The sequence below is a fragment of the Eleutherodactylus coqui genome, chromosome 9 (genome assembly GCF_035609145.1).
Source record: "Eleutherodactylus coqui strain aEleCoq1 chromosome 9, aEleCoq1.hap1, whole genome shotgun sequence".
Taxonomy (NCBI): domain Eukaryota; kingdom Metazoa; phylum Chordata; class Amphibia; order Anura; family Eleutherodactylidae; genus Eleutherodactylus; species Eleutherodactylus coqui.
Window position 1 is genome coordinate 58,215,906 of NC_089845.1, and position 26,546 is coordinate 58,242,451.

Consider the following 26,546-nt stretch of genomic DNA (forward strand, 5'->3'; position numbering starts at 1 on the left):
TATCTCCCCGCTCGAGACAGAAGGTTCGGGTGCCAGCGCGGGGAAGCGGTGAGTAGCGGCTGTCAGCAGGAGGGAGCGGGGGGGGGGAGAGGGAGAGAGAGATCTCCCCTCCGTTCCGCCCCGCTCTCCCCCGCAGCTCCGTGCCCGCTGCCGGCACCTGAACCTGCAGTCTCGAGCGGGGAGATACTCGCTAAAGGCAATGCTCGCTCGAACAATTGCCTTTAGCGAGTATACTCACTCATCTATATTAACCTCCCATCTATTTCAGACGCCCAGAGGAGCTACCTGAGTGAACCCTTTTCACATAAAGAAATTTTAGAGACAATTAAGCTACTGAAAAACCAGAAATCTCCAGGTCCAGACGGATTTTCTAACGAGTATTATAAGCACTTTGCTAATATCCTAACCCCCCATATGGCTTCAGCATTTAACCAAGGTTTAACGCAAAGCAAACTTTCGAAAGAAATGCTAGAAGCTACCATAGTCACCATCCCTAAAGCAGGTAAGGACCCTTCGTCACCGGCCAATTTCAGACCTATCTCTTTATTAAACTGTGACACAAAACTTTATTCAAAAATTATAGCCCAGAGACTTCTAAAAATTCTACCAGATATTATACATTCAGACCAAATAGGTTTTACAAAAGGAAGACAAGCTCCTGACGGAACGAGACGAATCTTTAATCTTATGTCAAGATTGGATTCCGCACATACAGCTGCTATTTTTCTTGCTCTAGATGCCGAGAAGGCCTTTGATAGGCTACACTGGGGCTATGCCTTTTCGGTTCTGGAGAAATTTGGCTTTGATGGCAACATTCTTAAAGCAATCAAAGCACTATACACTTCCCCCTCAGCTAAAGTCTTAGTAGACGGTACTCTCTCCGACTCTTTTCTTATAACGAACGGAACCCAACAGGGTTGCCCATTATCACCACTCATTTTTACTCTAGTGATAGAACCCCTAGCAGAGTACATCAGACAGCACCCCAATATTCATGGGGTACATGCCGACACTAGACCTCATAAAATAAGCTTATTTGCAGATGATATACTTCTAACATTAACAAAACCTATAACTTCCCTTCGTAAGGTATACGCAATTCTCTCACAATTTTCCGCGGTCTCCTATTATAAACTCAATGTGTCCAAATCACAAATCCTAGGTATACATATAGATGAGGAACAAAAAAGAGAGATAGAACAAGAATTTCCTTTCCAATGGCAAATAAAGAGTATACCCTATTTAGGCATTAACCTATGCTTTCCCCTATCAAAATTGGTAGCCAACAACTTTCTTCCTTTACTAGAGGAGATTCAAGAAGAATTAGATACTTTTACTAAACCACATACCACTTGGATCGGATGTATGATGCTTTATAAAATGCTAATTCTGCCCAAGATTCTATACTATTTTCGCACCCTACCGATTGCTATACCCCAAACAATAATATCAAAATTCCAAAAGCAATTAGCAAACTATGTCTGGCTGGGGAAACCACCTAGAGTATCCCTTTCTATTCTATCTCTTCATAGAACCCAAGGTGGAACTGATTTACCTAATCTAGAGGCGTATCGCAATGCCCTGCTTCTAAAACAGTCCTCTTCCTGGTTTACACAAATCTCAACGATCGGCTGGCCTAATTTAGAGACGGAAATGGCAAGTTCAATACCTTTTATCTTCATTGATATATACTAAACTCATAAAAGCTGCATCTCCTTTGCTCATGCTAAACTTGCAGATGCCCCCCCCCCCCCCCCTCTCTCTTCCTATGAAGGAGACTTTAGAAGCCTGGGACAAATTTTTAAAAATCTCAGATCCTACACTTACCTGCCAATTAAAACAGATCCCTACAAGAACTCTGGAGATCTTTATTCAAGATCTACAAATAAGCTCTTGGGTCAAGAGGGGAGTAAAATGTATATCAAATCTCTTTGAGAAAGATATTATTAAGCCCTTCATGGCTCTGGTTGAGGAGTTTGGAATACCTAATACGGATCTGTTTAGATATCTCCACATCAGAACATTCCTCCAGAGAACCCAGATACACAAAGTTAGAGTTCCAAAACCAATCTCATCATGTCTAACAGCTGCCAAACAAAACAAAAATTCTAAAACTCGAAGATTCTATGACTATATGGTGAGAGACCTGAGAGAGAGGAAAAAATGCCATCTTTTAAACTGGGTGAGAGATCTCGGTCTGAGAGTTCCAATGGAAAATTGCTTAAAATCCTTCAGATGGGCAAAACAAGCCTCCAGATGCGCAAATTTGATGGAGGTACTGTTGCGTCCAACCGGACATGCAATATCCAAAACAAACGAAAAAGGCACAACTGTGCAAAGGAAGCATAAAACTACGGGAAATCCTCTCCCTATAATCCCCTAACCAAGGAGGGGGCCCTACCTACTCGGCAGGTCGATCGCTCCGAAAGGTGCGGACCCGCACGCGTGCCTGGGCCACTGACAAGTCCCTATCAGGGAGCCCTAGAACAAAAGAAAGGGAAACAGAAAACCAAACAAAGCAGAAATAGGAACTTAGCTAGCACGAAGGAGCTTCAGCCAGAAGGTGCTCCTCAGCAGCTGTCCAGCGGCAGCTGAAGCATTGACCAGCACTGGGGTCAATGCTAGCACTGCTTAAATAGGAGCAGAGCTACTCAGCACCAGGTGATGACTGACATCACTCTTGCAGCCACCACACCCCTCAGCTGCAGGAGAGGTAGGAATACTGCTAAACCCTGGTCTGGCCTGAAAGCAAGGTGGGAACCTCAGAACGGCTGCAACAGGTACATCTGAAAGTGATAAAAAGATGGTATTTTACTCCTTTACAACTTAAAAATAGACATCTAATTCCAGAGGCCTCGTGTTGGAGGGACTGTGGTAGGGAGGAATCGCTTTTACATATATTCTGATCTTGCCCGTCAATAAGAAAGTTTTGGGAAGAGGTCTATATAATATTAAATAAACTAACGGAAAATCAGGTCCTAAAGAACCCAGCTACGGCCTTGCTACTTTTATATTTAGAGGAAATTAACCCAAAAAATAGACGCTTGATCAGCCATATCCTATTGGGAGGAAAAACATTAATAGCTAGGAAGTGGAGAATGAGTGATTCCCCTTCAACTATATCTGAACATGGCATTTATGAAAACACTTTTAACCTTAGAAACAATGCTATGACTAAATATGAAGCTATGTTGAATCCTTGGAACAAACTGTTCCCGTCGTGATGTTTGAAATGTTATTTGTTTTCTGTTGGCGAACTTGCTACGCCTTGTCTTTCTCCCCCCCCCCCCCACTCTATTATCCTCTACTCAACCTAATTCACCCCTCCCTTTTGTTTCTTCTTATTCTTAACGGAAAATGTATCGTATTGCTATACACTGATATGAAACTTTAAACCTGCCTAAACTCAATGCTAATTGATACAATAAAAACATATTGATTACAAAAAAAATAAAGAAGAGCACTTCACGTGGAGCCGACTTTCATAGAATTTTTAGGCACATTGCTTGCCCTGTTGAAGCTGAAAGTTTATGTCTGAGCTCCATGGAGGGTCTGTATCAGTCAACTGGAGGTCCCGTTTGAGAAGGTGAGCAAAAGGGCTACCATATAAATGATGTTGTGCAGTTAGTAGCTAAAAGGCTAACATATAAATTGCAGAGATTGGGGGCTCTTCTATAATTCTAGCTTTTAGCTAGGTAGGGTCCTCTTGCATTGAACTGGTCTGGACCTGGTTGTCCTGGACCTAGAAATCCAAACAACTTACTATTGGCTACTTACAGAGTCTAGATCTTGTTGTCTCGGTATTAGTGTATCTTGACGCCACCGGAAGCTAGGGTTTTGACAGGAGGATTGCCCCTGTCACACCCCTAGCTCCCGATTGGGCCAAGTCAGGAAGGTCCTAGCAGCACAGTGTGCATAGTTTTTTCTCAGCGCTGCAGAACTGTAGTAACCTTCAGCCAAAGGCTGGCTCACACGTCCGTTCAGGCCCGCGGCTGTCAGCTGAGTAGCGGCGGCTGCATGTCTTTTCTGTGATGGCCGCTCCCGGGAAACCTGTGACAGCTGTGTTCCGGCTTGTGGCCGGCAGCCGCCACTGCTGCCGCCAATAAAGTCACTTGCACCAGCAGCCACCGCTGCATGCCTTTTGATTTTTACTTTTGTGTCCTTGCTGGACCGAAGGCCGCAGCCGCTGCACCCGGGGAGGTCACTAGCTCCACATGCTACTCAATGGCGGCGGACGCTGAATCAATTTTCTCATTTACTTTAATCAGCTTGCAGGACCTGAAGGCAAACAGTGTCTGCAGCCAATCAGGTACAGGGGGCGTCACCCCCTGTCAATCTTGACACCACCGGGAATTCCTGGTGGCGTCAAGATACACTAATACCTTTGTCTCAGACTTGATTTTCTTTGGGTTGGGCTCTTTTTTTTTTTTTTTCTTTTGTTGGCATCTATGATTGAGGAGACTCCCCAATCTCTGCCATATATGCTAGCCTTCTAGCTACTAACTGCACATTGTCATTTATATGTTAGCCCTTTGCTATTAACTGTGCATGGTCAGTTGCTCTTGAACTACTTTGGACTCTGTTGTCCTGACTATTTCTCATGGCTAATTCTAGCCTTCTATCCTATCAGCACAAATTCTATCTTTGCTGATACCTGATTATTGGCTTCTTGTCCCTGACAGTTAGGATAGAGGAGTATAGCTATCTTTCATTATCTGCACTTCATTACCCTAGCTATTAGCTACTATTTAGCCTTCTATACGTGATTCTATTTAGGTAGAGATATCCGGTTCCTGATGAACTATAAATAGGGAAATGTGTCGAACCATGAAATGAATCAGAACTATGAAATGAATCAAGGAATTGAAATTGGGCACGAAACTGGAAAGCAATAGAATATCTTCCATAGAAGATATCACACTGATGGTTTCAAACAACTGCTTATGCGAAAAAATGCTAGCAGTCCAGGGTGTGGGAAACTAGACGCCTTGACCGACAAATGGAACATATGGCTTAACCATTATCCTCCGTTAGTCTAAAAACTCGGCTACAGTTAAACTTATGTAAAAAAATCTGAATACTCGGACAATATGCTGTATAAGAATGTATAATCTATCCTTTGTAATTAATGCAGATGTCCGCAACCATAATTACACCTGTATGTGATGTTATTGAAAATGCCAATTAAAAAAATCATTGGAAAGAAATCAAGTAATTAATCCTGTTTTTGAACCATTGAATTGATTGATTTTTAAGACAGCGAGTCAATAGATATTGTTTATGTGATTCCCTGTCTTACAAGATAAATGGTATATTTTTTACTACTTGGTTCTAGTACTCCATTTCGTTGAGTCCCAGCAATTGATCGCTACCAGTCATTTCATTGAGTCTTAGCAGTCGTCCGTTATTAGTCATAGGGAAGGGACATTTCTCCATCTTGTTTAAATTAGTCTATGAATGTGTGTGTTTGAGTGTTATTACTGTATGTTTGTGTCCGTCTGTGCCCGTATGTTTTAATAAACTATCAATAAAGATTAATGTTATAAGTGTCTACACTGTGAAGGGCTGTGTAAAGTGCAGGAGCGCATTAGACAGTCATCCCCAGTATATACACCTATATGTATATACCACAGGATCAACCATTCACAAGAGGTGATTAGCTGTGACTATCTACTTCCCTCCCTGCACTGATCACAGAGCATTTCTACAACAGTCTCCCATACAAGTCAATGGGTCAGCTCCTGTCCATTATGTGATTGGCCCATAAAGCTGCTGTAAGTAATATCACTAAATGCTCTAAATACTGTTAAATGTAGCTCAAGAAAGATGGCCACCCCCAACGTCATGTATAGAAAACAGAATAAAAAGTTCTACAATCAGAAAATAAAAACAGGTTGGAGAAATGGAATAAGTTTCTGACTCTAATTAGTAAAAAAAACATAGGTGATATATTCCCTTTTAGGCCGCTTCCACATGGGCAATTTTCCCACCTGATTTTGTGGCAATGTGACAGTGCTACAAATTGCATGTATGTAGAGCTCATGCTTTCCTAAGGGTTCTTCCACATGAGTGATGCTTTGTAGCCTGTGACATTGCGAGACTACAAAATCGCGGCATGCTCTATAAAACCGTGATTTTTTTTTTTGTAGCCCATGTTTTCCTATGGAGCCTTTCTTTGTGTTACATCACATTGCATGAAAATGCTACCAATGATTTCAATGAGAGCTGAGCTGACAATTACGAGCACCGGCCACTACACAAGGGTCAGAGCAGTGCTTCCGCTCCGACCCCCGGCGCGAGCACGCCGGAGCCGGACAGAAGGAAGACTGCGCAAGCGCGTCTAATCAGAGCAGAAGCAGCCTTTAGTCGGAGCCATGGAGACGGGGACGCCAATGCCAGAGGGGGTAAGTATATAACTTCTGTATGGCCAATATTTAATGCACGATGTATATTACAAAGTGCATTAATATGGCCATACAGAAGTGTTTAACACCACTTGCTGTTGCGGGACAACCCCTTTAACTATTATTAGTCAACTATTAATCCTTTTTGGGGCAGTAGAGGTCATTGCTACATCTGATATACTACTCCAGAACAATGACCAAAGAGGACAAAGAAAGTAAACTACTCAAGGTCATGGTACATTTCGATCAAGCCATGCTAACATGTCAATGCTTGCACTAAAAATACAATGGTCTCCTTGTATTTATTCATATATTATTGCCTAATTGTTCTCATCCAGTTTTTTTTCCAGTGGGCTGTGCCTATTGCTGTAGACATAATGATAACCCCACCTTGGCGGATCATTTTACTGTTAGGGCGCCCACCCACTGGCGTTTTTTTTCCCTGCGAAATTCGCAGCATTTTTTTTCTGCAGGGGTCTATGGGACTTGTAATGTTAAAATCGCGATCGCGCAAAATCGCAATTTACCGCGATTCGCGGTAAATTGCGATTTTGCGCGATCGCGATTTTAACATTACAAGTCCCATAGACCCCTGCAGAAAAAAAATGCTGCGAATTTCGCAGGGAAAAAAAAACGCCAGTGGGTGGGCACCCTTATTGTTCATTGTTTTACTGAAAATACAATAAGATTTAAAGAGCAATGTAGAAAAACTGGCGTTGCTTTGAAGCACATATTCAAAATATCCTCAAGGCTAGACGATACTACATTCAATATTAAAAATACTCAAATTAGTCAACATTAGAGATGAGCGAGCATACTCGTCCGAGCTTGATGCTCGTTCGAGTATTAGGGTGTTCGAGATGCTCGTTACTCGAGGCGAGCACCACGCGATGTTCGAGTTACTTTCACTTTCTTCCCTGAGAAATTTGCGCGCTTTTCTGGCAAATAGAAAGACGGGGAAGGCATTACAACTTCCTCCTGTGATGTTCCAGCCCTATACCACCCCCCTGCAGTGAGTGGCTGGGGAGATCAGGTGACACCCGAGTATTAAAATCTGCCCCGCCCGCGGCTCGCCACAAATGCATGCTGAAAGTGCTGTCCTGCTGTAGCTGCTATAGGGAGAGTGTTGGGTGTTATTTTAGTCTTCAAGAACCCCAACGGTCCTTCTTAGGGCCACATCTGACCGTGTGCAGTACTGTTGAGGCTGCTGGGAGCAGTGTTGCACTTTTTTTTTTTTTGTATATCGGGCATGCAGACCATAGCGTCCTCAGTCTGCAGTCATTTTACAGAGTATAGGGGCAGTACTGGTGAGGCAGGGACAGTGGGAAAGGTGAAAGAGATATACTGGCTATATAGGCAGTGTGGTTGTTCCCAAAAAGTTCAAAAATATACAATATTTGGCCTGCCTGTCACTGCCTTCAGTTTACTGCGTCTCTGCTGGGGGTAGTAGTTGGTGAATTAATACCCAGCCTTGCGCATACTTGTTTCCTGCCTCTGCTGTGCGTTACGTACGCGATGTCAGCCTCCAACAGGGAAATCAAAATACAGTGTATATTACAGGCAGTGTGGTTGTTCCCAAAAAGTTCAAAAATATACAATATTTGGCCTGCCTGTCAGTGCCTTCAGTTTACTGCGTCTCAGCTGGGGGTAGTAGTTGGTGAATTAATACCCAGCCTTGCGCATAATTGTTTCCTGCCTCTGCTGTGCGTTACGTACGCGAAGTCAGCCTCCAACCACAGGCCAATAAGCGGCACATTTAATTACAGCGTTCTGTTTCTGCTAATCTCGTAATACACCATGCTGAGGGGTAGGGGTAGGCCTAGAGGACGTGGACGGGGGCGAGGACGCAGAGGCCCAAGTAAGGGTGTGGGCACAGGCCGAGCTCCTGATCCAGGTGTATCACAGCCGACTGCTGCCATGCCACCCTGCAGAGGCCGAGGTGCTCAGAGGTGTGGCAGTTTTTCACTGAGAGTGCAGACGACCGACGAACAGTGGTGTGCAAGGTTTGTCGTGCCAAGATAAGCCGGGGAGCCACCACCACTAGCCTCACCACCACCAGCATGCGCAGGCATATGATGGCCAAGCACCCCACAAGGTGGGACGAAGGCCGTTCACCGCCTCCGGTTTGCACCACTGCCTCTCCCCCTGTGCCCCAACCTGCCACTGAGATCCAACCCCCCTCTCAGGACACAGGCACGACCGTCTCCCGGCCTGCACCCACACCCTCACCTCCGCTGTCCTCGGCCCCATCCAGCAATGTCTCTCAGCGCAGCGTCCAGCCGTCGCTAGCGCAACTGTTTGAGCGCAAGCGCAAGTACGCCGCCGCGCACCCGCACGCTCAAGTGTTAAATGTGCACATAGCCAAATTGATCAGCCTGGAGATGCTGCCGTATAGGCTTGTGGAAACGGAGGCTTTCAAAAACATGATGGCGGCGGCGGCCCCGCTCTACTCGGTTCCCAGTCGCCACTACTTTTCCCGATGTGCCGTCCCAGCCCTGCATGACCACATCTCCCGCAACATTGTACGCGCCCTCACCAACGCGGTTACTGCCATGGTCCACTTAACAACGGACACGTGGACAAGCACAGGCGGGCAGGGCCACTATATCTCCCTGACGGCACATTGGGTGAATTTAGTGGAGGCTGGGATCGAGTCAGAGCCTTGGACTGCTCACGTCCTACCCACCCCCAGAATTGTGGGCCGCAGCTCGGTGCTGGTATCTGCGGCGGTGTATGCTTCCTCCACTAAACCACCCTCCTCCTCCTCCTACGCAACCTCTGTCTCGCAATCAAGATGTGTCAGCAGCAGCGCGTCACCAGCAGTCGGTGACGCGCGGCATGGCAGCACATCGGTGGGCAAGCGTCAGCAGGCCGTGCTGAAACTACTCAGCTTAGGAGAGAAGAGGCACACAGCCCACGAACTGCTGCAGGGTCTGACAGAGCAGACCGACCGCTGGCTTTCGCCGCTGAGCCTCCAACCGGGCATGGTCGTGTGTGACAACGGCTGTAACCTGGTGGCGGCTCTGCAGCTCGGCAGCCTCACGCACGTGCCATGCCTGGCCCACGTCTTTAATTTGGTGGTTCAGCGCTTTCTGAAAAGCTACCCACGCTTGTCAGACCTGCTCGGAAAGGTGCACCAGCTCAGCGCACATTTCCGCAAGTCCAAGACGGACGCTGCCACCCTGCGGACCCTGCAACATCGGTTTAATCTGCCAGTGCACCGACTGCTGTGCGACGTGCCCACACGGTGGAACTCTACGCTCCACATGTTGGCCAGGCTCTATGAGCAGCGTAGAGCTATAGTGGAATACCAACTCCAACATGGGCGGCGTAGTGGGAGTCAGCCTCCTCAATTCTTTACAGAAGACTGGGCCTGGTTGGCAGACATCTGCCAGGTCCTTGGAAACTTAGAGGAGTCTACCCAGATGGTGAGCGGGGATGCTGCAATTATTAGCGTCACCATTCCTCTGCTATGCCTCTTGAGAAGTTCCCTGCAAAGCATAAAGGCAGACGCTTTGCGCTCGGAAACGGAGGCGGGGGAAGACAGTATGTCGCTGGATAGTCAGAGCACCCTCATGTCTATATTTCAGTGCGTTGAGGAGGAGGAGGGGGAGGAGCATGAGGAGGAGGGGGAAGAGACAGCTTGGCCCACTGCTGAGGGTACCCATGCTGCGTGCCTGTCATCCTTTCAGCGTGTATGGCCTGAGGAGGAGGAGGATCCTGAAAGTTAGGATGCCTTTCTCGTGACCCTCGCGTTACACGCATTCTGGCCACTACGGATTACTGGGTGTACACACTGCTCGACCCACGGTATAAGGAGAACCTTTCCACTCTCATACCCGAAGAGGAAAGAGGTTCGAGAGTGATGCTATACCACAGGACCCTGGCGGACAAATTGATGGTAAAATTCCCATCCGACAGCGCTAGTGGCAGAAGGCGCAGTTCCGAGGGCCAGGTAGCAGGGGAGGCGCGGAGATCAGGCAGCATGTACAGCACAGGCAGGGGAACACTCTCCAAGGCCTTTGCCAGCTTTATGGCTCCCCAGCAAGACTGTGTCACACTCATGGTACAGCAAGGTGTGTGGGGTTGGCCTACACTTTTGCTACATAAATGTAACTGGGGCCTTGTCTATACTGCAACTACTGAAATGTGAAAGAGACTGTTATCTCCCTAAACTGCTGCAACGGGAATGTTACTGTGGCCTGTCTTGACTGCTACTACTACTGAAATGGAACTAAGACTGCCCTCCCCCTATACTGCTGCTTCGGAATTGTTACTGGGGCCTGTCTTGAGTGCTACTATTACTGAAATGGAACTAAGACTGCGCTCCCCCTATACTGCTGCTTCGGAATTGTTACTGGGGCCTGCCTTGAGTGCTACTATTACTGAAATGGAACTAAGACTGTGCTCCCCCTATACTGCTGCTTCGGAATTGTTACTGGGGCCTGTCTTGAGTGCTACTATTACTGAAATGGAACTAAGACTGCGCTCCCCCTATACTGCTGCTTCGGAATTGTTACTGGGGCCTGTCTTTAGTGCTACTATTACTGAAATGGAACTAAGACTGTGCTCCCCCTATACTGCTGCTTCGGAATTGTTACTGGGGCCTGTCTTGAGTGCTACTATTACTGAAATGGAACTAAGACTGTGCTCCCCCTATACTGCTGCTTCGGAATTGTTACTGGGGCCTGTCTGGACTGCTACTACTATTGAAATGGAACTAATACTGTGCTCCCCCTATAATGCTGCTAGTGATATGTTACTGGGGCCTGTCCCTAATGCTACCGCTGAAATGTTACTAATTCTGGGCTCTGCCTATACCGCTGCTAATGCTATGTCACTGGGGTGTGGAAACGGAGGCTTCCCAAAGACATGATGGCGGCGAGGCCATTTCCCACCAACGCGGTTACTGTTAAGGTGCATATAACCACGGACACGTGGACAGGACACGTAGTGCCTCAAAAACATCCCCCTCCTCCTCCAACAATGAAAACATTCTTGCCAAATACCTTTGCATTGGTCCGTCTGGTGGCAGTCCAAGAATTTCACCTTTAACAACATAACAAGAAAGCCCCCCCGCCACGGCCCACTTAATCCTGGTCATATTCCGAAAACCAATGAAATAAAACCGCGCTACTAGCTCCGCAGTCGCCACCACATTCCCACCAACTCGGTTACTGTTAAGGTACATATTACCAGTCTGACTGGGGCATGCACTGTGGGCCGAAGCCCACCTGTATTGTATGTGACGTTAGCTCTGCTGAGCAGGGCACTGCAATGGGATACATTTATGTACCGCCGATGGGTTCCAGGGAGCCACCCATGCTGTGGGTCCACAGGGACTTCACATTAGGGATTTGTACCTGCCAGTGTCTATGTATTAAAAACCCCGGTCAGACTGGGGCATGCAGTGTGGGCCGAGGCCCACCTGCATTTAATCTGACGTTACCTCAGCTATGCTGGGCAATGCAATGGGATATATTTATGTACCGCCGGTGGCTTCCTGGGACCCACCTATGCTGTCGGTCCACACGGAGTTGTAACTGCATGTGTCTACTTATAAAGAACCGCAGTCTGACTGGGGCATGCAGTGTGGGCCGAAGCCCACCTGCATGTAATCTGACGTTAGCTTTGCTGTCCAGGGCACTGAAATGGGATATATTTATGTACCGCCGGTGGCTTCCTGGGACCCACCCATGCTGTCGGTCCACACGGAGTTGTAACTGCATGTGTCTACTTCTAAAGAACCCCAGTCTGACTGGGGCATGCAGTGTGGGCCGAAGCCCACCTGCATTAAACCTGACGTTATCTCAGCTGTGCTGGGCACTGCAATGGGATTTATTTATGTACCGCCGGTGGGTTCCAGGGAGCCACCCATGCTGTGAGTCCACAGGGACTTCACATTGGGGATTTGTACCTGCCTGTGTCTATGAATTAAAAACCCCGGTCAGGTTGGGGCATGCAGTGTGGGCCGAAGCCCACATGCATGTAATCTGACGTTAGCTTTGCTGTCCAGGGCACTGCAATGGGATAAATTTATGTACCGCCGGTGGCTTCCTGGGACCCACCCATGCTGTCGGTCCCCACGGAGTTGTAACTGCATGTGTCTACTTATAAAGAACCCCAGTCTGACTGGGGCATGCAGTGTGGGCCGAAGCCCACCTGCATTTAATCTGACGTTAGCTCTGCTGTGATGGGCACTGCAATGGGATACATCTATGTACAGCTGGTGGGTTTCAGGGAGCCACCCATGCTGTGGGTGCACACGGAATTCCCATTGTGGATTTGTACCTGCCTGTGACTATTTATAAAAAACCCCGGTCTGACTGGGGCATGCAGTGTGGGCCGAAGCCCACCTTTATTTAATCTGACGTTAGCTCTACTATCCGGGGCACTGCATTGGGACAAACTACAGGAGCAATACAGCGCTAATGAGACGTGCACAGCTACGCTAGCATTGGAGTCCGCTGTAGGCACGCGATTGCTGAGGGTTTGTGCAGAGGCCTATGTCCTGGGTGCAGTGAAATCCTGCCTAGGATTGCTGAAGCTGTGGGCCGAGGCCTATGTCGTGGGCGCGGTGCAAGTCTGCCATATTTGGCCGCTCAGATCAATTTTTGGTTCATGTCTTGGGCTTTCTAGGACCCCCCCTATGCTGTTGGTGCAAACTTAGTTCCCATCGCGGTGTTTGACTGATTTGGGTAGAGGGCAGAGCGCTGACGGCTTTCCCCTTGCAGTGTGGATTGAGCTATGCAACACCTTGACAGAATGAATACTGTGTGGCACATGGATTCCCCATTGCTATGCCCACGTTTGCAGCTCCTGATGGAGGTGGCACAGGATTGGAGTTCTCATTGCTTCTGTACAGCATTGTGGGCTATCGCCCCGCCCCTTTTAAAGAGGGTCGCTGCCTGGCCCTGCCAACCCTCTGCAGTGTGTGCCTCTGGTTCCTCCTCATGGCAGACGCACTTATAAATAGACATGAGGGTGGTGTGGCTATGAGGCCAGCGTGTGGCATGAGGGCAGCTGAAGGCTGCGCAGGGACACTTTGGTGTGCACTGTGAACACTGGGTCGTACGGGGGGGGGGTCGGGCAGCATGTAATCCAGGAGAAGTGGCAGCGGAGTGTCATGCAGGCAGTGATTGTGCTTTGTTGGAGGTAGTGTGGTGCTTAGCTAAGGTATGCCTTGCTAATGAGGGTTTTTCAGAAGTAAAAATTGTTGGGAGGGGGGGGCACTCTTGCCGCTATTGTGGCTTAATAGTGGGACCTGGGAACTTGAGATGCAGCCCAACATGTAGCCCCTCACCTGCCCTATCCGTTTCTGTGTCGTTCCCATCACTTTCTTGAATTTCCCAGATTTTCACAAATGAAAACCTTAGCGAGCATCGGCGAAATACAAAAATGCTCGGGTCGCCCATTGACTTCAATGGGGTTCGTTACTCGAAACGAACCCTCGAGCATCGCGAAAAGTTCGACTCGAGTAACGAGCACCCGAGCATTTTGGTGCTTGCTCATCTCTAGTCAACATCCTTAAGTCCCATTTACACGGAGCGATGATCGCTCAAAGATCGCTCAAACGAAATTTTGAGTGACAGCTTTGAGTGATCATTTTGCATAAACTATTAAGTAGCTACTCAGCTACCTAAGTGTGTCAATGAACCCTTAGCTGAAAGCCGTTAATAGCCCGAGGCTCTTATCTGCTTTCAGTTCCTTTGTTCTCCAGCGGGAAACAATAATATCAGCACTACCCGGAGAGAACTGCTGATAAGATTGAAGGACGATTTTTAGGTTGGACTGAATTTAACAATCAGCTAGCAGTGCATGAAAAATGCACGATGGCTACAGATTTAAACACAACAATGATTGCTCAAACAATCGCTTTTTGAGCGATCATCGCTCCGTGTAAATGGGCCTTTAATCACAGCACAGCTACCAGTTTTAAGGAGATTCACCATAGTTTTATGTAGTCTTCATTCGACAAAAAAGGGCAAATTTATAAAAAAGCTTCACTGACAGATTTGTGGCAACAAATATGGTGCAAAATGTATCTAATCTCCGGTAAACTTATGAAGCTAGTACATGTATGTACTAGAATTTGGTGCACGTAAGATATGTTGGACACTATAATACAATATAATATAATATATAATGTACTTCTGGGTTGGCCATGGTGTAGAATATGTTGCATGTACTTTATGAATTTGGTGCTGGTCTGTAACAAATTAGACTACATCCCCCCCCCCCCCCCCCCAAAAAAAAAAAATATTGCATATGAAAGAGTAACTGTCTATTGAGCACTTTATTTTATACAAGGAAGAGATAATTTGAAGCCTTTCTTTCTATTTTTTAAAACCTTTTTTTCACATTTAATTTTAAAAAATCATTCTTGAAAGGCTGTCCCCGTCTTATTGATCTATACAAATCTGTCTTCAGCTGCTTATCTGTTTTCTACTAATGTTTCTGGCTTAAACAGTAGTGTGCAAAAGTTTTACGCAAGTGTGGAAAAAATGCTGCAAAGTAAGGGTGGTTTCACATCTGCACTCGAGGGTTCTACTTTCCACATTAGCTTCTTCAAAAGAGCTTGAGCAGCACGTCTTGAAACCTCAGTTTGCTTCTAAATCTTTGCCTGGGAGAGACCTTACTACAGCAGTATAACTACCTTGTGTTTTGCTGCTATAATCATTCTTGACATGATATGACCTGTGACATGAAACTGTCTTCCACAACCTGAACTTTATAGCAGGGTTTGGCAAAGGATTTCTAGGAAATAACCATTTAGGGACTTTTTTTATTGACAGAAAGAAGGCAGCATTGTCATTTGTACATTTGTGTGAGGCTTTCAGCAAGGGGTGACTGTTTATTATGTTCACTCACAGTCATAATTGACTAAATAGGATAACAAAACCTGAGATGTCTGGAGGGAGAAATTTATTATTACAGAGGGCTGCATGACCGTGTTGGGACATGTGTGAAGATGCCAATCAACTCAGCAGTCCCCATGCCCTAGCAGTACTATTGTTTTGTCATGCTCCACTGGGTCCCTTGGTCATAGTACAATTCGAGGTCTTGTACAAGGGATGATCTGTTAGCTGGGGGGGAGGAGCAAGGCATGGGGAACTAGCACAGGTGGTGGGGCGGGCAGCGGAAAGGAGCCTGGAGACGTCTTCCTCTGTCGTTGGTTCTAACGTAGATAGTGAGTAGTTGCTGGATGCAGTGCTGATGAAACTGGGATCGGGGCTAACCATGCAGCTTTCAGAGATTTCTCTTTTAAATGTTGTCGTTTTTTTATTTTTTTCTTTAAAATAGGCAGCTAGTTCTCCAGCAGTCAAGTCTGTCGCAGGGGCCTGTTCTTTGGGGCTGATGAGGGAGTGGAAGGTCTCAAAGAGTTGTTTTGGGGTTGTGGGATAGTGAGAAGACAAAAGAGGTGAAATAAACTTGTTTGGCATGGTGGAGGGCTAGGTTATAAGTTTTAAGCATGAATTTGAAGTGGAGGAAGTCTGCTGGCAGCTTTGACTTTCTCCACAGCCGCTCTGTGCACCTAGAGCACCGCCGGATGAAGCGTGTTTAGGACATGAGCCAAGGTTGCGGTGGTCTGCGTTTGGTGGCTCAAGTCATGGGCGGTGCCGCTTCATCCAGGGCACGACTGAGGGTGGTGTGGTAGTGTTCGGCAGCCAGGTTAGGGCAGGGGAGGAGAGAGATAGGAGACAGGGAGGACTGGATGGTCTCGGCAAACTGTTTAGTGCGGACAGACTGGAGGTTCCTAGAGGTGCAATAGATAGGAGGGTCAGGGGAGATGCTAGGGTGCCTGATGGAGAAAGAGAGAAGGTTGTGATCTGAGAGTGGAAGGGGGGAGTTAGTAAAGTGAGAGGCAGAGCAGAGACGGGGGAAAACTAAATTGAGAGTGTTACCATCTCTGAGTGGGGGAGTCAGAGATAAGTGATAAGCCAAGGGAGGAGGTAAGCGTTAAAAACCGGGAGGCAGATGAGGAGCTGGGGTCGTTAGTAGGGATGTTGAAATCACCAAGGATGAGGGGTTCGGATTTCACAAGACAGGAAGTGGGGGAGCCAGGCAGCGAAGTGGTCTAGGAACAGGCGGGTGGGATCTGGGAGCCAGTAAATAACTGCGACATGCAGAGCCAGTAGGCGGAAGAGTCCTAGGGTGTGGACTTCGAAGGAGTGGAAGGTAAGCGAGGGAGTTGAGGGAATGACCTGGAAGGTACAGTTCGGCGAGAGGATGATGCCTACTCCTCCGCCGCATCTGTCATCCAATTTGAGGGTGTGGGAGAACTGCAGGCCATCATAGGACAATGCAGCGGGGGAGGTAGAATCAGACTGCTGTATTCATGTTTTCGTGCATTCCTATGCTTTTACACAGGAATGAGCATCATTAGTGGAGGTGGAACATGTGGGGATCCTAAGCCGGCAGTCATTCATATGCTAATAGCTGCTTGTTTACATGGGTATTTCTGTTATTTCATTTTCTGCATTCAGAAACTTCGCCAAACAAGAAGCAAACAATTTCTCGTTCAGGTGGGTCATGCATTTACACTGAACGATAATCTTCAGATTCTCGCTGGTTCGCAGGAAACTGAATAATTATTGGGGCCTGTAAAAGGGCATTCAGGCTAGTTTTTCAGCCCAGTTCAGCTCCACCACCTTGTCATTTGATCTAGAGTTAACACTGCATTGTAATCAAATACACCCTGATTATCTGTTCCACCACCACCACCAATCTTCAGTCCCATTAAATGCAAAGGTGATCGCTCAAAAGATAAGAATGACAGTTTTGAATGATCATTTTGCATAAAGTACTAATGGGCACTATTGTTCTTTAGTACTTTATAAGCTTCATATGCATGCAAATGAGCCTCCAGGAGCTGTTGCAGAACACAGCAGGTGGTCTTAGCTCTGCAATTAGCTCCATTGTTGTGGCATGAGCTACTTAGACAAAACAATGCAATTTCTATTTTCTGTGGAGATAACAGCTTGAGGTCTGTTTTATCTCATGGCATGCTCCCATGGAGAATGCAGCATTCGGTCTGAAGGATGGTTTTTAAACTCATCTAAAAATCATCATTCAAACCAAAAGTGCAGGATGGTAGCATTTACAGACAACGATTATCGCTCAAAAGCCATCGTTTTAACAAATTTAGAGTGATAATTGTTGCGTGTAAAAGGAGCTTATGACCAACTAGTTAATGGCAAACAGAGAGATAGCTGTGTAATATTGAGTGGGCGTGACTACACAGCTCTGACAGAGGAGAGGGGGGTAGAGAGTTGAGCTTGCGCTTACTTATGAGAGAGATCAGCTAATCAGTGCTGGGAACAACCCCCCCCCCCCCATCCAGAAGTTTCAATGAGGACTTAAGGCAATGCAAATATGAGGCTTTCTAAATGCATGAAAATAAAAACTCAATGCAAAAAAAACATAAGTGCATCATTTATTTTAGCATATGTATAAATATGTCATGTCAATATAGATCTCTCCTGTTCTGCAGCATTTGCAGTACAAACCATGTGAAGCAGATTTCTAATGTGGAGGATATATATGTGTGTACGTATGTATATGTATTTATGTATGTATGTATGTATGTATATATATATGTATGTGTATATAAATAAATGTGTGTGTGTGTGTATATATATATATATATATATATATATATATATATATATCACAAACACACAAACACCTGAGCCAGTAGAATAGAATGGAATGTGCCTGTACTACTAACCGTTATCAAAACATGCAGCTTGAAAGAAACACACGCACATAACCCTCAGGCGTCATTTGACGACACATTGCTCATTCCCGCCCCTACCCCCTCCATCGAACTCAGAAAGATGGCACTGGCTCTTCATCTGAAAACACGTGATGTCGGACGTCCATGACGACAGCAACTCACACAGGACCAGATGCAAAAAGACCATATTTGGACCACCCAATCCCATGCTTTGATTTCCAACCACGTATCGCTTCCTGCTTCCCATAAAGGGCAATTAACCCTTAATGCTATAAAAGATGCTTTACGCCTACTAATAAACAGAGTCAGGAAGACTTTCCACACTGACAGACTTGTCTCCGTGTGATCTCTTCCATTGTGCGCACAACATGCTTATTTATTGAAGAGACCCGGCAGTGAATATGGCACGTGTGCAGCCATCCTAATGCCCCATTTACACAGGTGACTTAACAACCTGCACAAGCGGTTGACGTCACCATTAGATCGTTGCGCTCGTGTACAATGTTTAGATAGGCAGATCATCACTGAAAATAGCTCACTTCTCGCTAAATTCTCACTCTATGTGGAACACTGAGCAGGGAGCGTTTAGACACAGTGATACATGAGTGAACCAGCGATGGTTTTTATGCTGGTTGCAAGTGAGTAACAAAAATTAAATGAATAGCAAACAATGGCTTTGCATTTAGACGTAACAATTAGAACGCATTTTTGTTTTTTGAACAAATTTTGCATAGTAGTAAATGAGGCATTAGGCTGGTTTCAGATGCCCTTATAAAAACACGTCCATTATATGGAACTGTATGTCATCAATTTTTCATCCATATTTGCCTTTATATCTGAATTTGTTTCTATTGGGAAAACACTGATCTATATATTTACCCAATAGAAAGGCTCTATTTACATGAGATTCTCAGGAACGACTCGCATCGCACACCGCAAGTACACCCTGTCCATGTGCTGTATGATGTGTGGGATACAGGATACTTGCATGCATGACTCTTGTGGGAGACTCTCACGAAAATAGGACATGCTGCGATTCTTTCCGTCTCACAGCATCACCCATGTAAATCCTTGCAAACAATAGGGTCTATTTTCGTACCAGTTTTGTGTGTTTCACTACGCACAAAACTCGCGAAAGAATATCGGCTGTGTAAATATGGCAAACAGAAAAGCATTATGGAGGCAAATAAGCAAAAACTAGATCATGCTGCATTAAAAAAACAAACAAAAAAAAACAGCCTTAAAAATAGAGCCATGAGATTAGCCTAATAGATTACACCTCTGCATTATAGTCCCCTCAACACAGAGTTAACCCTTTCCAATCCACTGTCTGACGTCTAAAGACATTCTGACTGAAGGCTGTAAAGCTCCGATGTCAGAAGATGTCCGGCAGGGTATTCTTACTGTAGATTACTGGCCGCTCTGTTGTCGGGGACCTCTCCAGCATGTCCCATACTGCAGTACTGGCTCTAGCCAGCTGATGGCGCCATTGTATAATGGCAGAAAGATAAAGCCCCCTAGGAAACCCTGAATCCAAAATTGGATTGCAAAGGGTTAATATGGAACAAAAATATGATTGTCTAAAAGCAGCTTAACACAGGCAGGCAATAATACTTTAGAACAGTAAAAAGCATTTTATATGCAATCAAGTGATTGTTGCCTCAAGTCCCCTAGTGGAACTAATAAAAAAATGTTAAATAAAACATTTATACCATACAGCAAGTTAAAAAAATAATCTAAAAGCTGATTTACTATCTTTTCCAATCTTTTCTCACCTCAAAAAAATCATGCAATATAAGTCCATTAATCTATATATATAAAGATGGAAGGCCTCACTGACTCACTCACTCACTCACTAATTCTCCAACTTCCCAATGTTGTAGAAACATGAAATTTGACACAAGCATAGATTATGTCCAAAATAGCAAAAGGAGGGGGGCGTGGCCTGGAAGGAGACCTAGATGGTTGCATCCTAATACAGCTCTCCTCCTAACCTGCATAGCGACGGCATTAGCAACTTTAAAAATCAGCCTAAAAGCTTTTATTTCCACTCCTGAAGAAGGAGAACACCCTTCAACATGCTGAGGAGGATGAGAAAGCTGTCTCCGAAAAAACTAACAGACTTTTATGCCACAAGAAGCCGAGGAGTGGAGCCCAAAATAGGAAAAGGAAAGGGGTCCCAACTCAATTATTCAACTCTAGCGCAAAAGAACTAGCATCCAAATTTTATATATGGAATCTAGTTCACTCACTTCCTGATGTCATAGAAACTTGACATTTGGCATGAGCATTGATTATGTCATAAATAGGAAAAGTTATTGGGTCCCAACTCGATTATTCAACTTTAAGCGCCAAAGAATTAGTTTCCAAATTTTACGTATGGAATCTAATTCTCTCACTTCCCGATGTCATAGAAACTTGAGATTTGGCACGAGCATTGATTGTCATAAGTAGGAAAAGCTAATGAGTCCCAACTCGATTATTCAATTCTAAGCGCAAAAGAATTAGCGTCCAAATTTTATGTACTTAATCTAATTCTCTCACTTCCCGATGCAACAAATTACACAAATTTTTACCGCACAGATGTGAAATTTTGCCATGACCATTCTTTGTGTACTAAATATTGGAAATTTAAAGGGTTGCAACTTGATTATTCAATCCTATGCATAAAAGTGACTCCCTATGTAATGTAACTAGTAACACACATCTGTACTGCACAAACTTGACATTTGGCATGACTATTCCTATGTTATGTAACTAATTACATATCTGTACCCCGTAATATATGAGACAGTTATCTTCTCAGCAAAACAAAACGCATTTAGAAATATGAGTATATACTGACAGGAATAAAACTGACTGTCGTATGTATTGGAAAGCTGTAAAGTACAAAAGGAAGTGGACATGGACTGCTGGGATGGAGTATGCCTTTAAGTATAACAAGGGGCTTCAGTCTAGGTAGGAAATTTGAATAAAAAGGTGCGTTACCTTTCAGGGTAAAAATGAGGAGAGGGTAAGGTGGCACATTCTGTGGGGTGACATGTTCACATACAGGCTGAGGAAAATCTCTCTTCTATCTGCTTATACACTGAGAGGAATCTAACTTGCCTGTGTGTAATAAACAGCATTTGAGGGATGGACATTTTCACATTCAGTCTGAGATAAATCTCTCTCCTATCTGCCTATACACTGAGAGGAATCTATCTGATCTGTGTGTTATGAGCAGCATGTGAGGGGTGGTCCATTTTGTGGAGGGAAATTTTTACATACAGTTTGAGAAAAAACTCTTTTCTATCTGCCTATACACTGAAAGAATCTAACTGGCCTGTATGTAATAAAAAATCTCTCTTCTATCTGCCTATGTGCTGAAAATCAGCAAGAAATACGATTTATGAGAGAGGGTTTTTTTTTTTCAAAATTATATAAAGCCTAGGAAAGTTCTTTTTGGCACACACGCTACCTTTAGGCCTTTAACTTCAGGTAATAGGCAGGCGCTTCTGATAAATTCATTGTCCAACCGTGATAATTTACAATAAAATTGTGAAACTTAAAAAAATGTAATTTATTTCCCATAAAACTATTAAATCTGTCTTATCTGAATTTATTTGTAAACAAAATGTCTATTGAATTCATCATTGTTGATGGACGCGCTACCCCACACAAAGTGGTAAATGTTCCTCGGGGTGGTTCCTGTCTTTGCCACTCTTTATCTTATTAACTTTATGGAAATCTGACTAGAAGCAACTACGTCCGCTGTCTTATTGTAAACCATGTACTGTGCTGTGGGCAGAGGTTAAAAGTCTGGATTGATGATGGGAGAGGTAGTAATTATTTAACAGAAGATTACAGGGAGGAGATGCTAAAACCTACTACCTTTTTATTTTTTATTTTATATAAAGGATACGTCGCATGGTTACCTCCCCGTGGTATTTTCTGGGTAACGCAGAGAACTATGCAAAATGGTGAACATATGTTTTTCCTCAGTATCTCTAAAGTAACCACGGCTTCATAAGATTTTCCATGTGAACACCAGATAAACACAAGTACCAAATTAACTCGGGCGAAGCCGGGTATATCAGCTAGTAGGTTATACGTACGACGAAATGCTAATAAAAACTTGAAACTGCAACATACAAAAGAATCCCACCCTGAATGCTCAAAATAGTCCTAAGGGCAAATTCGGCGTGCTTTTCAAAAACTGTAGATTTGTAATCCGCAGAATGTCTATTTATGCTGCAGAATTCAACCCTTGAAATACAAGATTTTAAATTCTGCAGCCGCAATTTAAAACACAACTAAAACTGCGCTACTTGATCGCCGCAGCTTTCCAGTGGAAATGCTGTTATGGAATACCCACAGTGATTTGGCCCCTCGTGAAGGGACCCTAAGGCAATAATGTTTTCACATCATTACATTTTTTTTCTTAACATGCGCTATTTACAGCGTCCAAAGAAAATTGTCAGATGGCTGTGCAACTTTTTAGAAGTTTGTTCTAAGACTGATAAAACTTCTGGCATTGTAATAGCAATATGACAAAATGTGCTCTACTGAGCCTAGATAAAGGATCCGCAGCTGTTCGTAGCGATGAGAAATAGCCTGCAAAATCTATAACATAATGTCTATTATATGAAATAACACCAAAAATGATACATCCGAAGAGCAAATGATCTCTCACATAGCGTTTTATTAGGATATGTAGCAATTATACAGTTTTACATAAAAAAAATACAGGCTTACACCAGTAAGCAGAACGCAACACAGAGCTAATGTAAATCTAGGCATCTTTCTGCATGGCCTTATTTTTCACAACCATTTTTTAAAAACGCATTATGACCTTTTTTTTTTTCCTTTCGTTTTTAACTTTGCACTGCTAATATTTTCTATTGGGCAAATACAATATTTCCCCATTAGTAAATACATATCAAATGCTGATGAAAAACAGATGAAATATGGTTATAATGTTTGCAAAACATCCATATTACAGATCTGTATTATGGATGCGCACTTTATGTTTGTAAATACGTCCTATTCGTAGACTTTAAGAAAACAAAACCTACTAATTAACAGTACACGAGTCGTACTATAGTCTGCCTTTACACACACACTAATATATTACAGTACAACTCGTGTACTGCTAGTAGTATGTTTTATATTCTGAAATTCATATATGTATGTAATATATATACACATTGTAAATCCTACTTATATTTCTATTTCCAAAAAATGTGTCACAGCATGATAAAATGCACTTGTTACAGTTTCTTTAAACTTTTACAATACAGTCATACTTTAAATAAACTTAAAAAAAACTTTTAGAAGCCATATTACATATATTCCGATCATGATGTTATTAAGCAATACAGTTAACGTCTTGTCCTTTCCTTTCATCTAAACTAACCTTAGTTCCATGACCAGTCGGTGGCAGGCACGCAGCACACAGTGTTACAAGCACTAGGAGCAATATCCTTTCAGTGCTGCTCATTAAACCAGACAGGTAACTCCACCTGCCTCCTACAATATAATATATGCACATGGTAACATAATATCAATGTGTGTAAGACTGAAAAAAGATATTTGTCTATCCAGTTCAGCTTATTACCCCCCAATATTGAGCCAGAGGAAGGCAAAAAATAAAAAATAATAAGGTAGAAGCCAATTTTCCTCATTTTAGGTGAAAAAAAATTGTTTCCCGACACCAATCTGACAATCAGAATAATCCCGGATCACCAACCCTTCTGCTAACCTCAGTACTATGCGCATGAAGACAACCCCTTCCATTTGCCATTGTCTTCCCCAATAATGACCAGTACTCTCTGCTATTTATTTGCACAGACCCCAGGTGATTGGATGGAGTAATGCATCAACAAGTCAAATCAGCCTACACCTACAGAGTTGTGCTCCTGAAAGTGCATAGCACCACAAAACCCAGGAGCACAAACTATTACAAACAGAGGGGTAGAGGGAAAGTACCAGGAAGGCTTGTCTGGAACTGACACACTCCAAATAGTATACAAAGTTCACAGATGAAGGGAATTCCCTTACAATAGTCACTGTGGCAGAATCCAGTTCCGCTTATTACCCCCCCAATGTTGATCCAGAGAAAGGCAAAAAATAAAAAATGATAAGGTAGAATCTAATTTTCCTCATTTTAGGTGAAAAAATTGCTTCCCAACTCCAATTTGGCAATCAGAATAATCCCGGATCACCAACCCTTCTGCTAACCTCAGTACTATGCTCATGAAGACAACCCATTCCATATGCCCTATCAGAATATATGTACCTCAAAGAGGTGAGTTCTGTGAGTCAAAATCAAGAAATCACGCCAAAGGCATCACTTTCATTTTGTTATTGAATTTATGTTTAATGTCAATATAGTTGGTGAATAATTTTTAAGCTTTAGCACATATTAACCCCTTAATGACTGAACAAGCTTAACTGGATGGATAAGTGCCGTGGGTTTTAACGCTGCGCTTTCCCGGTGAAAGTCTTGCGGTTTTTCGCTGCGGCAAAACCGCGAGATTTCCACCGGGAATACGTCCCGTGTGACTCCAGCCTTAACTGTCCATGATCCGGGGCCGATCCCGCTCCATACAATGTGGATTTCGACTAGTATGCCAGGGGTCTAAATTATATCTGTCTGTCAGTCCAGGATGGCCAAAAACTGGCAATTAAAAAGTTTATAAATATCCTCCTTTATGTACATTGTGTTGCTAAGTTCAGGTTAGAATGTGGCATTTGCTGTACCTATTGGATAGATATTTTCTGCTATTCATCTTGGATTTTTACTATTTTCGTTTGTCTATAATGCTAAATATAAAGTTAGTGTTGTGTGTAATAGCTTTATATGGTTGCTTTGATGCTAAAAGGAATGCATCAATGGTGACATAATTTACTTTCAACATCTTTGTTGATTCATTGGAGGAGTTACTGCTCCTAAGTGTTATTTAGAGTAAACAAAGGTGCAGGGATGGTTTGATTTACAGAATAGTTTGTTTTAGGTGTGTCACTTGAAATTGGGTGACTTTTAGAGAGGAGCGAGCCTACTCGGTAGGGCAGTTACTTGAGCAAGCATCGCTCTTCTCAAGTAACTGCTTAGTGATCCGAGCAGGCTCAGGTGGGCTGCAGGGATGAGTGGGGAAAAGAGAGAGAGATCTCTCTCACTCTTCCTCCCACTCTGCTCCGCTCCCCCCCCCCCTGCTCACCCCTGCAGCCCACCCGAGCCTGCTCGGATCACTAAGCAGTTACTCGAGAAGAGCGATGCTTGCTCGAGTAACTGCCTTACCGAGTAGGCTCGCTCATCTCTAGTGACTTTAGATTTGGGTACTTTAGAAGGCAATCACTAATATCTATTTACTGTTATTTTCACTTGTATACATTATTTGATTTTTATCTGTACCATCCCCATTTAGATTGCGTTCCACGATTCACAAGGCTGTCTAGTGTCCATCTTGTGTCATTTATAAAAGTCTTTGAACAGGAGGGCAAGGATGCATACTACTGAACAAGATGCGAGCATGTTGGAAGTTTGGAAGCCCAGATCCCGGATCTGAATGCATAGCTTGCAACACTAAGATCCAGTGACAACCCGGAAAGGAGCCTGCTGCTCACTGAGCAGGTACTCGCTGGGGTATATGTGGGAGAGAATGGCAGTATGGGAGAGCAGCATGATCAGGCATCTAGCTGGGTGACCGAAGGAGTGTGTTACGTAAATGCAGGGCTTATTCACCTTGTCTGCATGAACATACATAATCCTTAACTGAAGAGTAAATATCTGGACATAATTAGACACCACTCACATATACAAGATATATGATCATTTTATTAGACAAGACAAGTATACAATATGCAAATGCATTGACATACCTACAACAAGGAAACATCTGACCCAGGTCTATACCAAGAGCGAAAACCTGCCTATAAGCGGAGTAATCGTCCTGATAAGGGTGGCCCCACGTCAGGCATTTAGGGCCGAACTTTCCCTAATGGGCAGCAAGGAAAAGTGGAACAGATGACACATAATACAAACTCCGGCAAATAGAGCAACATGAACAACAGACCAGAGAACAGATCAAACAAGATATAGTTCAGACAGGCATCGGCACACCTACGGAACAGAAGGGAATTCAGCCGTCCCCTCACCTACAGACAGAAAGGGAATACAATTAGAACTGCATGCATGCAGATGATAAACCAAACAAACAGAACTAGACACCAAAGAACACACAGAAATCTGCAAAACATGCATGACTACAATCACCAGGGTTCAATTAGGAGATGTAAGGATATGTATAATGACCAGTAAGGTAAAGTCCCCTGGTACAAACATTGAGTCATGACTGACTCCTAGGGGGATTTCACATTGTGACGTTTTCTTGGCAGACTGTTTTAGTGGGCTGGTTTGC

General features: G+C 44.3%; 1 protein-coding gene across 1 annotated transcript in view; it reads right to left on the minus strand.

Moving 5' to 3' along the window:
- The window catches only part of LOC136578785 (cytidine monophosphate-N-acetylneuraminic acid hydroxylase-like), a 128,382-nt gene extending 104,819 nt beyond the window's left edge, over window positions 1–23,563 (minus strand). Inside the window, exon 1 of the mRNA XM_066578952.1 lies at window positions 23,543–23,563. Within this exon, the coding sequence (XP_066435049.1) occupies window positions 23,543–23,553 (11 nt within the window). The 5' untranslated portion in view covers window positions 23,554–23,563. The remainder of the gene's footprint in view (window positions 1–23,542) is intronic.
- Between the last annotated feature and the right edge of the window lie 2,983 nt (window positions 23,564–26,546).